The following is a 16,004-nucleotide window of genomic DNA, read 5'->3' as shown; positions in this document are numbered from 1 at the left end:
CAATGGAGTGCATAAGAGGGATGTGCTAACAGATCCAATGAAAATGGAAGGAATTATAATTCCCTGTAAGCTGGGGAGGAATAGTGCATGTTCTGGTTTGTATTGCCTATTTCTCTACTAAATTTGGATATCAAAATATGAGGGTGAATTAAAAATTAAAGGTAATTGTTAAATTATGCGATAACCGGAACAGAGCTAGCGAAATGCAACACATGTACTCGTACATTGCCCGTTGGATAGTTTGTCCACGCACAGTGCAGTGTTTGGTTTTTAGTCATGTGGCAGCTACAAGGTCAGAAACATGGATGCTCCATTGCAAGACTGCACCATCGAAGAACAATGCAAAGTAGTGTGCTTTCATTGGGCAGAGGAAGTGAAACCTGTGGAAATTCACCATCGGATATTAACTCAGTATGAACATAGCACTATGAATCAATGAAAGATTTATGAATGGGTAAAAGGGTTTAAAGTGGAAAGAACAGGAGTAACCGATGAAGGTCATTCTGGTCACCCATCAACATCGCACACACAACAACACATTGACAGGGCAGATGCCAGATGCCAGGGAAAGGTCGCAAATGTGTCTACTACAAAGCCTGGACGGAAACGGCTGAGTGGCTAAGCTCAATTCTTGCAAAGATGTAGTAGTAAGAACAGGCAGAGCTGCAAACTTGCAGGACAACAGGATCACTACCAGGATCCAGAGCCCCCAAAGGATTCACGGATCCAGCACACAAGCCTGGATCCCTCAATTTGGGAAGGGCTGCACTGTCAAACAAGGAATCAGAGAGGTCAGGATCAGCAGCCAGATTCCCCAAATCAGGAGTAGGCAGATCAACAGCCGGATCAGGCGGAGGCGAGGACATGCTTGAAGATACCACGTCATCCAAAAATACCCTGGGAGGGAAAGGAGACTGCTCAGGAGAAGAACACGCTTTTCTTTTTTTTAACTCAAGAGTACAAAATCTCATGATTTTAGAGTATGTATCCGGCTCCTTAGATGACTTAAATTCATGTGTCTTAGACTGCGGAGAGTCCGCAGCCAGGCTGACCGAAGAACCAGCCTTGCCGAGCCCCGAAAGTAATGGAGACCGCCCTGCTAGACTGGCTGAGTATCTGATCACCTGCTTCTGTTGGGGGAAAGCTAAGCCAGTCACTACAGCACCCTCAGCTGCGCCATGCTGCACGTGGAGCAAGGATGCTCTAAAAGTGCTAAATTTGCACAATCCTGGCATGAATTTATATGAGGAGACCCCAAGGATTCCATCCCCCAGCAATTTTCCAGGCAAAAATTGCAGTTTTGAAGAAAAAAAAAAGATTGCTAAAAATCCAAGATGGCCGCTGGCACCAAATTCACGCCCAAAACATGATATTTCTCACACTTCCCAAAGTCCAAAAATGGCGATTTCAGAATTTTTCAGGAGGGCGAACCCAGGGGAACATGCAGAAACTTACAAGCTGTCAGCTCCTTATACCCACTGTGACCCGATACACTGGATCTACCTGCTCACAGCTCTTACTCAGTAGCTGAATAAGAATTCACTGACACAATGCTGGGAATGCTCTGACAAAGCTGGTCTTTGGGCTGCCGGTCAGACTCCATTGTCTGACTATGCCTCCACCCCAACGGACCACCGGAGGCGCAAAAATGCAGTCAACATGCTGCGGAACACCGCTGAGCCCCCTAAGCATGCCTAACAGTCTGCGCTCGACCCCTGCTTTAACAGAAGGTGAGATTACTTCAGAGACAGCCCTGAGCTCCAAGGAAAACTATGCAGACTGACTAACAGGTACCCAAAAGGAATCGGTCTGTCAGCTACAGACCAAAGTCTGTGAATTCTCAAGTAGGCAGAGCTCCAAATTTGCTTCAAAATGCAAAAATACCCACAACGGGGATGAAACTACATCAAATTTAAAATAAAATGGGGAGGGCAGAAAACTCACAGCTGCAGACATGCATAAAGAGGAAACATTGTAGAGAGCGCTAAACCAATCAGTGAAGTACTACAGAGTAGAGAATGACATGGGGAAAAAATTTGTCCCCGTCTCCGCCCTGTCCCTGCAAGCTCAGTCCCCATCCTGTCCCCGCAAACCATCTGATCCCATTCGCACAAACCATCTCACTTCTGTGTTCCTATTTTCCCCATTTCTAATATCTCCCCTTTGTATCTAGCATTGACCCCCTGTGTCCATATACCATCCCCATGTATCTCCCCCTTTATGTCTCTGTCCCTATACCTCCATGCACATAATTTCCCCTGTTTCTGTTACCTTCCTGTACCCAGATTTCCTCTCTCTTCCTCACCAATGTGTCTCTCTCCTCTCCAACCCCATCTAGCTTCTTTCCCTCTTTCTTCCCCTGCTTCCAGCATCTAGCACACCTGCATGTCCTCCCCTTTCACTTTCCTGCTGTGGGTTCAATATTTGTCTCCCTCTTCCCCTTCCCCTCACCTTATGTGCCAAATTTAATTTTTTTTCTCCCAGTGGTATGCTTTCAACAAGTTGTGCGTGCGTGGCTGCCTGAGTTGAATCTTCTCTGACACAACTTCCTGTTTCCGGTTGTGTCAGAGAAGAAGATTCAACAACTTAAGCAGCCACACTTGAAAACTTGTTGAAAGCATGCCACTGGGAGAAGAAAAACTAAATTCGGCACATAAGGTAAGGGGAAGGGAAGGAGGGAGATGGCAGGACACGGCGATCAGGTGGGAGGGGGCTGCTGGATCGCACGATCCATGTTTATTTCACTGTGGAGACAAGACCATTCACTGCTCCACGGGGTGGTGAATGGCCTTGTTCCCATCCCTGTGGTGACCACTATTCTTTCTCTCCCCGTTTCGGAGAGTTACCCGCAGCTAACAGCCACTGTGTCATTCTCTACTACAGAGGCAACTTGAAAAATCCGAAATGGATTCCTTCTGCAGAGCATGCGAGTATGGGGAAATAACTCTATTGTCTCTAGAATGTCTCACCAATTGCACTGGAATAATCATTAATAATTTGGATGAATGCTGAGAGAGAGGAGATTGGATTATGAAGGAAAGGAGAATATCATCTTATTTGTCTTTTATTCACAAATTTATTGAATTTTATAACTGGAACAACAATAGCATGGAACACATAAGAAAAAGGAAATCAATATGTACTCCTAGCTTTCAAATCCATTCCCCCCCTTAATTTTTATAACAATCCTGAGGTTACCAGAACACATAAAACTTATCAGAGGTAGATCAAGGTACAACTTGCCTTTCATCTTGCAAAGTATTTAAGAACATATTTCACAATCTTGGCCCCCTTAATTTTTATAACAATCCTGAGGTTACCAGAACACATAAAACTTATCAGAGGTAGATCAAGGTACAACTTGCCTTTCATCTTGCAAAGTATTTAAGAACATATTTCACAATCTTGGTGTGAATGAGTCCTAAAAGGGGTTCTAGAGCTTAATAAAAATAGCTATTTTCTTTTTCCCCTTCCCATGACTGATGGTCTTTCTATACGTAACAGGACATGCATCTGATTGCACCATAATGTCTAAGTAGGCACATCCTGTTGAATCCATTGTAACAATACACGCTTGGCAACTAAACAAGCTTTACACATCTACATTTCTCCTCAAATTATTATTGCAAACTTCTATACCATTACTAATGACTGGGGAGTCAATTCAGAGTGGTTTGCATGAGCTTCAGTAACGGTGTTACAATACATGAGTTCATAGGCAGCAGAACGCTTTTTTGTTTGGGGGGGACCCGCAAGCTCCACCCCAAACCCCACCTCCATAATAGTACTAATTACCACTTTTTCCATTTTTCATATATACACACAATATAATCTTATTAACAATACATAATGGTTAAAAATTAAACTACGCAAAGCACATTGTAGGTTTCTCAACATTCATTCCTACCAGAACACCTGGCCTTGGTCACACATGCAGAACACAAATAACCCCTATGCAAATACAGGACCACAAACTAAAAGTACTAGTATATACAAACAAAACCCTAAAATGCAAAACTGCATGCAGTACAAACCCCAGAGAAATAGAAACAAATGCATTTCTTCCTGAACAGTGCAAAACAGACAGCAGATGTAATTTCTCAAAACTGACACAATTCAATCACTAAGTTGAAAATAAAATTATTTCCCCTACTTTTGTTGCCTCGTGATTTTGGTTTTCAAACCATCTTTCCCAGTCTCTGGCTGCACGTCCTTCTGTCTGTGCTCTTAACTGTGTATCCAGGGCTACCTTATCCATTTACTGTTTTTCTCTCCTTCACTTTCTGCCATCCGTCTTCAGCATTAACTTAACATTCAACTTTCTTCCATTTTTATGCTTTTTTCTCAAAATCTACTTTTCTATGCCTTCCCTTCTCATCTATCTATGTGTACCATCTTCTCCCTCTTTCTTCTCCCCTACTCCCATGTATCCATAAGAAGCATTTCTTCTTATTTCTTCCCTGTCACACCCATCACTGTGCACCATCTCCTCCCTCTATCTTCCCTTCCCCTACATCCCTATGCACCATCTCATCCCTCTCCCATGGTCAGACATCTGTCTTCCCCCTTCCCCCCTCATATTGTCTGGCATCTCTCTCTCTCCTTCCCTCCTTCTTCCATCTCTCTCCTCTCCTTTCTGCAGTCTGACATCTCTCTCTCCCCTCCGTCCCTTCCATTCTGTGGTCTGGCATCTCTTTTTCTCTCCGTCCCATTCCAGTGGTCTAACATCTCTCCTCCCTCCCAGTGTAACATTTCTCCCTCCCTCTTCTCCACCACTATCATGTCCAACAATTCTCCCTCTTTCTTCCTTTCCCCATATACATCATCTCTCTTTCCCTCTCATGCCACACACCTATGTCCAACAATTCTCCGTTCCTTTTCCCTCCCCCACCGGCAACATTTATTTCTCTCCCTTCTCACTACTCCACCTGTGCAGCACCTCTCTTTTCCTCCTTTCCTAACCCCCCACCCCATGCATTTGTCCTTCCTAACTCTCTCCCAGTATGTGCAGTATCTGTCTTTCCCAACTCCCTGAGCATCTCTCCTCCCTGTCCTCCCAACTCCCTACCCCTTGCACCCAGCTTCTTCCTGCCAGACTCTGCACCCAGCCCCCTCCCTCCCTCAGACTCTGCACCCAACTACCTCCCACCGTCAGACTCTGTACCCAGCCACCCCCCTCACTTTGATTATGCTCCCAGCCCTCTTCCCTCGTGCACTTGCTATGCACCGTCATCCTACCGCCTCTGGCCTGGTGGTCCAGAGGTGCAGCGGGCAGAAGCCCGCTAATAACCCGGCCAGTTTCTTACCATTGAGCGGCAATGAACTGGAGCACGCTTTGACGCTCTTGCTCGGCTCAGCGGAGTGGCTGAAGAAACCAGTTATGACCGGCCGAGTTAGTAGCGGGCTCCTGCCCACTGCACCGCTGGGATAAAAGTAAGTGGCAATTTTTGGGGAGGCCATGGCCCCTGCGGTCCCCCCCCGTTCCAACGCCTATGCACGAGTTAAATATATGAATATCTTACCTATTTATATCATCTTCCAACTCTAGATCATCATCTAAATCCAGCATACACAATTTTATACTTCTGGGTATTGAATCTCCATTTCTAAAAATTACACAAACTGATAAAGAATACACCCGATCTGTGCACAACTTAGGTGGATGTATTTAGGCTTGGTTTTCCTTGGCCTAAATGGGTACACCTAAAAGTTATGATACACACTGGTACTAAGTGTGATTCTATAAGGTGCGTGTACCTTTAACAGAATCGCACTAAGCCGTGGTCTAGACAGTACCAAATTTTTGGGCGTCATACATAGAATCAGGCCCTTAGGCCCAAATTCTATAAACGGCACCATAACGTAGGTGCCAGTAGGCGCCCTACCAGTGCCTAAGTTCAGAGGGAAACACTGTTTAAAAGTGCTTTTCAAAAGAAATTTAAGGCGCCTAAAAAATGGCACAGGAATCACGCTTACAGAGGCGTTTTACAATGCCTAATACCACTGTATACATGACTAACGCTAGAAGTGGAATTAGGCGCCATAAAGCACCTCCTTAGGCACAATTCAAGTCAAAGGTAGGTACCGGAAATGTAGACCTTGAAAACCCTGGCCTATATTTCCGGTGCCTATCTTTTTCGAAGGCACTTGATGTCTGATTGACACCAAATGTTCAGTATATGCAAAGAGGTTACGGGGATCATGACAAGGACTTTTTAAAATCTATAAATATGTGCATATATCCATGTTCCTGAAAGTTGGCTTAATTAGTTTTTGAATAACTTTTTTTTTCAGTTTCATCAATATTGAAACCTGCTGTTTTTACATTTGGTAGTGTTATGTTAGAGAATGACACAGAGATAAATCCCCGTCCCTGCAAGTTCTGTCCCTGTTCCCACTCCATGTCCACAAGTGTGCATGTGCAGATGAGAAAAAAGCTCTCAGGAATAGAAAGATCCCGTAGGGATTTGTTCCTGTGTCATTCTCTAGCATCAACATTCTGTAGCTGTAAACGCCAATGTAAACGCTAATAATTTCCCAGAGTACAATAACTATTTTTTTTGCATCATAATAGTATGGATCTTCCTGATAATAAAACAGTCTGTTATTAATATAAAATCCAGACATATTATTCCTCTCAAAAAAATCTGAAATGTTTGCCATACTTGTATCCTGTTTTTGTAGTAATGACAGGTATGTTGGAGTTCAAGTATACAGTATTTATTGAAAAACAGTGCATCATATTAAAGCAATATAATTAATCAATTTAATTTTGACATAGTCATGTATTTGTTTTCTTAAATTAATAAATCACTAACTTCTGGAAAAGTACAAATATTTGTGGAAAACAAAAATATTTCATGTTACACAAAAATGCTGGCTTACTCAACACACTGGAAAATTAATAAATGTTCCAAGTTCATAACAAGACTGAAGGATTAAACAGAACTGATTTTTCTTCTAACATTTTACAATGTAGTGTTATTATACTATATCTATATGGAACAGTAAAGATCTACTAAAATAATATCATGAAATTTGCTGAATATAAAATGATTAAGCACTAAGCACTTTTGAGAGAAGAATTGAGCGTATGTAGCACGAAGAACAGTGCACTTTATAAAAACTAGTAAGGGATTCAGGCAGCCAGCGCTCAAAAAAGGCGTGAAGGTCTGGGTCAGGCAAAGACTCTGGAAGACCCACAAAGCGCAAGTTGTTTCGGCAAGCGCAATTCTCTAAATCATCCAGGCGCTGTTTCAGCGCCTCAACCTTGCATCCCGAAGCATTCTTAGTCTCCACCATGCTGCCGACTTGATCTTCCAGGTCGCTCACCCGCTGCTGGAACTGGGTGAGATCACGACCCACAGCCTCTAGTTTGCCCTGCAGTGTGTCCAGCTTGGAATCTAGGGTGTGAAACTGAGCATCCAAAATAGAGGCAACCGCCGCGGTCACCTCGGTTGTAATAGCTGCCACCCACGCATGTGCCAACGAAGGACCAGCGGGGCTCGCATCCTGCACCATCTTGGGCTCCTGCACGCGGCTCCAATCTTTTTCTTTTCAGAGGCCATCCAAAATCCCGAGGCACCGGCCAGACGCGCAAGTGAAGCGGCGAAGCCCTGGGAGAGAACCAAGTAGGTAGTAAAGATGGGATTAAGTGGGCTGGTGGCTGGAGAGGAAGCTAACCGTGACTTTCTCGGAGCATGGTATCACGTGACCTCTCGCCGCATAGATATTTAAAATGTCAATCATATCTCCCCTCTTCTACCTTTGTTCAACAGTAGATGTAGTACAATTTGGGTGAGTTTTGGAGAGCTAACCATACAATGTAAGGGGGTTATAGTGAGATGTGTACTGCAGTACCCCCTAGGGTGCCCACTGCTCTGCTGGGATGTCTGTGTGGACAGTCTGCTAAGAATGCTGGCCCCTCTTATGTCTCAATGGCTAGTTTTTGTGCCTTTTTCCATTTGGACTTTTAAAAAAAAAATGGTTCAAAAAGATGGATATATCAAGAATGCACAGATCTAGGAAATGGTCTTTTTCGAAGGAAAAAAAAGAAAAAGAAAAAGATAAGACATTTTCTGGTTTGAAAATGGCCATTTTCTCTACTGAATATTTGGATGTTTTCCCTAAAATATCTAAACTCGGATTTAGACATCATATATATTTATAAAATGAGGGGGGGGGTTACAATATTTTAGGATGATACGATCAAATGTAAAAATTCAAGTGTTTTTAAATGTTCAATTGTTAAACATCATTTATTGTACTTGATTTTAAGATATGAAATGAATAAAGATTTAAAAGAAAAAAAAAGAAAAAGCCCCTCTATAAGATCTCTGGCCTAAGATAATGGTCCAAGTACATTTGGAAAAGGGGGAATATAAAATAGGAGAAAAAGAAAAACCTCATGCAATGTCTTGTTCCAACTGAAGGCGAGAAAAGAACTGCTATTACTAGTGGAAAAATGGAACAGGACTTGGTGTCTTGTAAAAACATTCAAGAGACATTAATCAAAGATAATACAAATCTTAGGAGAAAAATTGAGTTTTTGGAAAATAACGCTCGTGGTAACAACCTAAGATTGATTAATTTCCCAAGGGTCGCTAGGGTGTCCCCTAGAGAAATGATTAAACGATATCTACAGGAAATACAGGGAGTTTCGGAGGAATGTCTTACCTCCACTCTCTCAGGTTTACTATTTGCCTACAAAAAAACAAGTTCAACGTCAAGTGATTAACAACCAGGAGTTATTAGATGTTTCAACTTTACTTGAGACATCAGATAAAGAACTGGCAATTCCAGTGACATTAATCTTAACGGTGGCTCTTCAGCCAGATAAAGCATGGATTTTGAGACTATTCTTCAAAAATAGACAAAAAGAATTTCATGGAATTAAAATTCAGATGTTTCCCGATCTCTCACGTGAGACGCAGAAGCGCCGACGTGAATTTCTTCTTTTGAAGCCAGGTGTTTTAGCTTTAGGGGCTACATTTTACTTAAGGCACCCTTGCAAGTGTATAGTGCATCACCGTGAAATTAAGTATGTTTTCTTTGAACCTTCTCAGCTAACTAATTTCTTGGCATTATCTAGTTTGAAGGAAGAACATCATTAGCTCTTTAGATTAAATTTAGGCATTAGCACTCAGCTCTACAGGTTAATATATCCTTGACTATTTTCTTAATTTTCTCGCATTTTGTTAATCTTGGATCCTTTTGTAGAACTTGAATAAAGTTAAACATATTTTCTTTTTTTTTTCTTTTATGATTGTTGCAATGTCAACTTTGATGGAATTTATTCTCATGTTTAACTTCTTTCTGTACAAGTTAATATGCTTGATATAAGTTTGAAAATGATAAATAAATTAATAAAAAAAAAAAAAAAGAAAAGAACTGCTATTTGAAAAGAAGAATTTATGCACCCTCACTGAATGAGATTGCTCTTATACCTCTGATTCTATATATAGTACTCAAAACTGGGCACCAATCCAAGATGTGCACCCAACTAAGGGCTCGCTGCACAAAGCACGGTCATTAAGACTGTGTGGGTCAATTTCCAAACAGCGATCCATGCTCAAAAGGCTTCCTATAAAAAATGAGTAGAATCAGATGTCTGTCCTAATCACACCCCACCAGTCGTTGGAAAACCGACTCAACACATGCACAGAGAATCCTGAACAGCTGAGCTACAGGGGAAGCCCTGAAGTAGATTCCTGCCTCTCAGCTGTTCAGGACAGGAAACCTTAAAAAAATTTTTTTTTTTAAATGGGTACAGATGTTATATGTGTGTTATATTTAAAAAAAATATATAAACCCCCCAATGATAGTCCCCCCCCCCCCCAATAACCCCAGTACCAAAACAGAGGTAGGAGGGATGCTCACTCCATCCTTCCGCAACCACCCCACCCGTACTTTAATAAAAATCAGCAGGAGGGAAGTCAACTCCCTCCTGCTGACACAAATACCCCTTGCTGAACTGAACCCCCCAGGGCTTTCCCGAACCAACCCCTCCCTAAAAAAAATAATTATAAGGAGGTATGCCCATTCCCTCCTGTTACCAGATGCTTCCAGCCCCCCCTGAAATACCCCCACACCTCCCCATTTTGGAGTGGCAAGCCTGCAAGCAGGAGGAACTGGGCATCCCTCCTGCTGTCATCTAGTTTTAAGGTATGGGGGAGGTTCAGGGAGATGGGGGAGGGTTTGGGGGGGAGCAGAGGGCATCCCTCCTGCCGATTTCTATTGCTGGCGCGGGGAGCGGTGGCACAGCATTTTAATTTGACCATAGAAAAAAAATGAAAAAAACCCAGGCAGATCTGTTAGATTTTCTGGGTCAGTAGCAGTATTTACTGAAGCTAGCTCATAGTTTCTCTAGAGATGGACTTACTAGCCTTTTTGGAAACAGTAGCTTGGCCTTGTTGATAAAGAAGTTCCTCACAAATTGTTAAAAAAAACCCCAATAGGCCCAATATTCCAAGCATTATGAACTTTACTTTAAAACAGGGGTGTCCAACCTGTGGCCCCGTGAAGTATTTTGTGCAGCCCCGGTTGAGGGCGATGCAGTGTTTTCCTCTGCTGCCCCCGGGTGTTTACCGTCTTGCCGGCTCCCTCCTCTGTCTTGCTGCAGCGCTTTGCGTGTTTGTGCAGCCCCAGAAACATTTTTTCGGCCAATGCGGCCCAGGGAAGCCAAAAGGTTGGACACCCCTGCTTTAAAAGTTATTCTCCTAATTTTGGCTCTTTGAAAATGTTCTCAGACTGAGTGCCTAAACTGATACTCAAAATATCATTAAACTTCTAAATTTAAAAGCATAAAAAGTGGAAACAAAAAGTGGGGTGAATTTAGGTGCTTAGCATCAATTTTTAACACTAACCCCCAAATTTCTATTTATGGTGCATAAAGTTATGCACATACATCAGCATACTTAGCAGATGAACATATACAGCTTAATTAAAAAGGCTTAATTGGCACCAATAATTGGTAATTAACATCTGCTGAAGTTAATTGAAAGTTATGTGCATAGCACTACTGAAACAGACTGACTGAACATCTCATAGGGTCAAATTCAAATACTAGTTCTCACTTATTGCATTCTTCACGCACGTTGGCAGGTATAAGAAGGAAACATCTGTCTGACACATTATTTTCCTTCATGTGTTCTTCAGTCTCAGAATTAGTAAGTGGTATTATCTAGATTCAGGTTAGGGTTGATAGAACATGCAGTTCTGCTTCTCTTGTTTTTTTCCTTTATTATGGAACTCACACCTGCCCTTGTTTCGCTCAAAATTCCTTTTAGACCTTTAAATCAAATTTATTTTATTTAACCCAAGCTCTTAAGGACCAACGGGCCCTTAAACTGAGATAAGTGATGAGCCAGGCTGGAACTGGATAGCTGTTATTTTCCCCTTCTATTGTTTAGTGCAAATTTTTACTGCATAATTTATATTTTGTATATTTACGACTGCAATTTTATAATTAGATAGCCTTGTTTCATTCTTTTGTTGCTCTTAATATTTTTTTTTTCTGTTATTGCTTTGTGTTATTTGTATCCCTTATGTATTTTTTTTAATATTGCTGCTCATTTTGAAAGGAGGTACATTACATTTTAATAAGCCAACCAACCAAACAATATATTGGGCTTTATCTGCGCCAAAGATCTTTATGCCAAAACCTAAGGAATTATGAGACAGTCTTCTGATGAAATTATTTTTACCGTGTCACCTTCCATGCCTTTTTCTATGAGGATATTCATGTCTTAGAGCCGAGCATGATCACCTAAGCTATGGGATTTCTAGGTCTCAGGTCATAAATTCCTCACCTGCATTTTGTTTTCCAAACAGAAGGGATGGCAATTGTTTTGTATCAATAAATTTTAATATTTTTATATATAATTAAACAAGCCAGAACAGTAATATACAATCCCAATAGTAAAACAGAAAACAATAGAATCCCCTCCCAAAAAATCAGTTCAACAGTATTAATTGTTATTCCTTCAATGAACAGTTAACATTTCACAGAATCCCTCCCAAAGGTTCCTAACCCTCCCCATATAGAAAAGGCATATCAAGGTGTCCACTCCTCATGCTGTAGATTAAAACAGCCCTTATGCTAGATCATTATGTATTACTTTCAGTCTCTTTTTCCAATTCAATAAAGTAGGAGGATAATTCTAACATTTTGAAAGCTCTAAAATATCTTGCTCTCAGTGATATATTCATACATTAAAAGCATCATGGTCTGATCTTTATTGTCAGTTACAGGTCAAAACAACTCTCCATGATGGGCCGGTCACTTCCATCCGCTAGACTAGATAAGGGCAACATTTGAATTAGCTAATGATGCCTGCCATGGCAAAAGTTTGGTCAATTAATTATTTTGGGAGTTAAAGGGCAATGAAGATAAAGAAAAATAGAATAATGAAATAAAAAAAATTGTAGAAGCTTAGAAAAGTCTCAAAAGAAGGCAATACATCAAAACAGCTGTATGGACAAAAATTGATTGGACTCATTAAGATAGAGGCTACACATCCTCAAAATGTTGCTGGGGTTTCTCACTTCAGACTGATCTACATTAGTAAATCCACTAGTATGACTGACAAGAGAATGCAACTGCAAACCCCAGTGTAAACTTCAAATAGGCAGATTCTAATGCAGGCTTCAGGCTTACCTAGTTCAACATACTAACAATTCAGAAGATTAAGCTAAGAACAATCACTTTAACTGACTGGATTAACAGATTGCTTTAAAATATTCCAGTACTTTCTGCCTCCGTTTACTAATGGTAAAACAAACAGCAGCTCTAAAAAGAATACTAACAGATGTAAAATGTTTCTGCGAGATACTTAGTACAATTTTTCATTTCCATTTTTTATAATTACATTTTCAAACCGTAATTATACCCTACTTCATCTCTACATTTTGTTTTAATAACTCATTCATGTTTTAGTGCAGCTAGAGTAGTTCAGATTTATCAGGGAAAGCCCTCTGGAACTCACTTCCTTTTATTTGAGTGTAAATGACTCCACTCTTCCACATCCTGAACTAATTATGGCAGATGCATTACAAAAATGGTTGGGTCATACAGAACAGCTTTGGCATAACATGTGTTCTATATCAAAATTTAGTGTAGTAAGGTAACATTAAATAACTGAATAGAAAATGTGTCACATTCACAGTTATAAAACATAGCCCCTAGATTCCCTAATGATGGATCCTCTAATGATGGATCTGATCCATCCTCTAATGATGGATCTGATCCACCCATGCAAATGAGTAAAACCCCATGCAAAATAGCCAAGCAATTGATTCACTAACAATTGCTTGGCTAGTTTGCAATGGGTTTTACCATTGTAAAATCCAAATGTGTTACTGATAGGTCTGCCTGGGGTTTTTTTTCCATTTTTTTTTAATGGCTTTGATATTTTGCGTGTATTACACACACAAAATATCTGCCCAATTAAAATTTTTTTTAAAAAAAGCTGCCCCCTCCCCCCAAATCAAAAAATACTGCCGATGCTCGCCACCACAAACGAATAACAGGAGGGATTCCCACTCCCTCTTTGCCATCGGTTCCTCTTCTTCCCCCCCCCAAAAAAAAACAAGCAGCAGGAGGGATGCCCACTCCCTCCTGCCACCGGACGCAGATGCTCCCTCCCCGTACCTATAAAAGTTGGGAGCAGGAAGGGTGCTCAGTCCCTCCTGCTCCAGAGGCCTTGATCCACAAACTGCGGGCCTTAGGCCCACCCCGGTTCATCATGTGATGCACGGGGAGGGGCCTGAGGCCCTGATTGACTCAGGCACCTCGGGCTTCTCCTATTTATTTTTTTTAGCGAGGGGGAGGAGAGGGGTCAGTTTAGGAAAGTCCTGGTGAGGGAGGTGGGTCAGTTCGGCAGGAGTCTTTGTGACAGCAGGAAGGAGTGGACATCCCTCCTCTGATTTTAAGTGTGGGGGGGTGGGTTGCCAGAGGGGAGGGGGTTGTGGCAAGAGGGGGAGGAGCCTGAGGTGCCTGAGCCAATCAGCGCCTTAGGTTCCTCTCCATACATCACCTGGACACACCGGGGCGGGGTCTAAAGCCTGAAGTTCGTGGATCGAGGCCTTCGGAGCAGGATCCCTCCTGATGATTTATTTATTTATTTAGGGAGGGGGAGGGGGGAAGGTTTGGGAAAGTCCAGGTTGGGGGATTAGTTCTGCAGGGGGTATTTGTGACAGCAGGAGGAAGTGGACATTCCTCCTGCTGATTTTTATTAAAGTGCAGGGGGGGTGGTTGCCCGAGGGGGGATTTGCGGCAAGCACCTAAAACTTTCACACTAACCAGGCAGATCTTACCAGTCACTCTATCCTCAAACATTTAACCAGGCAGACCACTCTATCCTCATACCTTTCAATCAGGCAGCCCCTTCTAGCCCACTAGTAAACAGGCAGCCTTAACAAACAATTAACTGTCTACCTCTATCCCTCAAACTTTAACACTATCTGACCAAGAACTAACTGACTACCTCTATCCCTCAAACCTCTACACTATCTGACATATAACTATCAACCCCTATCCTAACAGAAAATATATATAAAAAAAAAATAATTTAATAATTAATAATAAAAACACCTTTTTATTATGGCAGGTAGGACCAGAAGCAACAAGACTTCAATCCAGTCAGGCTGTCCAGTCACCAAGGGTATCCAGGGGGTGGCTACGGTACTCGTGCAGACAGAGGAGAAGCCAGGACGAAGTGCAGAGGTCTCTGTACAGACCGAGGCCATCCTCACAAAGTTGTCTACAGTCTCCACACAGACGGAAGCAACGGATCAGCTAGATGTCAACCTTTTGCTGGAGCTAAGGAGCCTGAGAGAGGAGGTCCAGCGCCTAAGAAGCATTCGTGACGATGAGATCTTCATCGACGGAGTCATCCAAGAGCTGTCTCAGATCACCAATCAGGAACCCATACCCATGACACCCAAAGCAACCAAGCCAGCAACCAATCCTGCTACCTTGAGACCAACCGCCGGAATACAGGAGGAGGCTGGAGACGCTGACTCCTGGCAGCTGGTAACTTCCTCCACAGGAAAACACAGAAGACCTTCCTCATCTTCTGTCTCTTTCTCTCACATACAGGGCTGTTCTACATCGACCCCACAAATCACCTTGAAGAACAGATTCCAGCTACTACAGGAAGTATCTGACAACGAGGTACAGGGAGTTGTTCAGCAGAAGGCCCCAGTTCCGGAGACAACAGGTCGGCCCACCCCTAAGAAGCGCAGAGTGGTGGTGATCGGGGATTCGCTACTGAGGGGCACCGAGGGACCAATTTGCAGATCAGACTTACAATCAAGAGAGGTTTGCTGTTTGCCGGGGGCCAGGATCTGGGATGTAACCGCTTGCCTGGACAGACTCATCAAGCCCCAGGATCACTTCCCTATGCTTCGCATTCACGTTGGAGCAAACGACACTGCCAGGAACACCCAGGAGAGCGTACAAGAAGACTTTAGAGCCCTGGGTGAGAAGCTGAGGAGGATGGATGCGCAGGTGGTCTTCTCCTCGATCCTCCCAGTGAGGGGCAAGGGTAGAGCCAGGGAGGAGCGCATCCTGAGGGCTAACGTCTGGCTGCGAGGATGGTGCAAGGAGATGAACTTCGGGTTCCTGCACCATGGAGAGGCACTACAAGGACTACAAGGATCAGACGGGCTACACCTGACCAGAAGAGGGAAGAACGTCCTTGGACACTGACTAGCCCGCCTACTTCACAGGGCTTTAAACTAGGTAAGCTGGGGGAGGGTACAGGCTCAAACAACTCACCTGGCGAGCTAGGCTGCCAATACTTTTTTGAAACTGGGGTAAGTGGACACCGAAATTCTGGGTCTGGGACTGGGGCGAGTACACACATTTCCGAGTCTGGGGTGGGTACATGCTGTGATTCGGGGTCTAGGGAGGGTACACACATTGCAAATTGTACCAAAAGAGTCTAAGTAGCTCAAGCGGGAATTCCCCCACAGGGTACACACATTTCTGAGTCTGGGGT

At 42.8% G+C, this 16,004-nt stretch overlaps 1 protein-coding gene across 1 annotated transcript in view; it reads right to left on the bottom strand.

The window, feature by feature from the left end:
- Positions 1-6,851: 6,851 nt before the first annotated feature.
- LOC117360536 (SAP domain-containing ribonucleoprotein-like) overlaps positions 6,852-16,004 on the bottom strand; it is a 179,429-nt gene continuing 170,276 nt past the window's right edge. The window contains exon 11 of the mRNA XM_033944434.1: positions 6,852-7,616. Within this exon, the coding sequence (XP_033800325.1) occupies positions 7,355-7,616 (262 nt within the window). The 3' untranslated portion in view covers positions 6,852-7,354. The remainder of the gene's footprint in view (positions 7,617-16,004) is intronic.

This window comes from Geotrypetes seraphini, chromosome 5 (genome assembly GCF_902459505.1).
Source record: "Geotrypetes seraphini chromosome 5, aGeoSer1.1, whole genome shotgun sequence".
Taxonomy (NCBI): domain Eukaryota; kingdom Metazoa; phylum Chordata; class Amphibia; order Gymnophiona; family Dermophiidae; genus Geotrypetes; species Geotrypetes seraphini.
The sequence above is the reverse complement of the archived record's forward strand: the minus strand, read 5'-3'. Positions and strand labels throughout refer to the sequence as shown.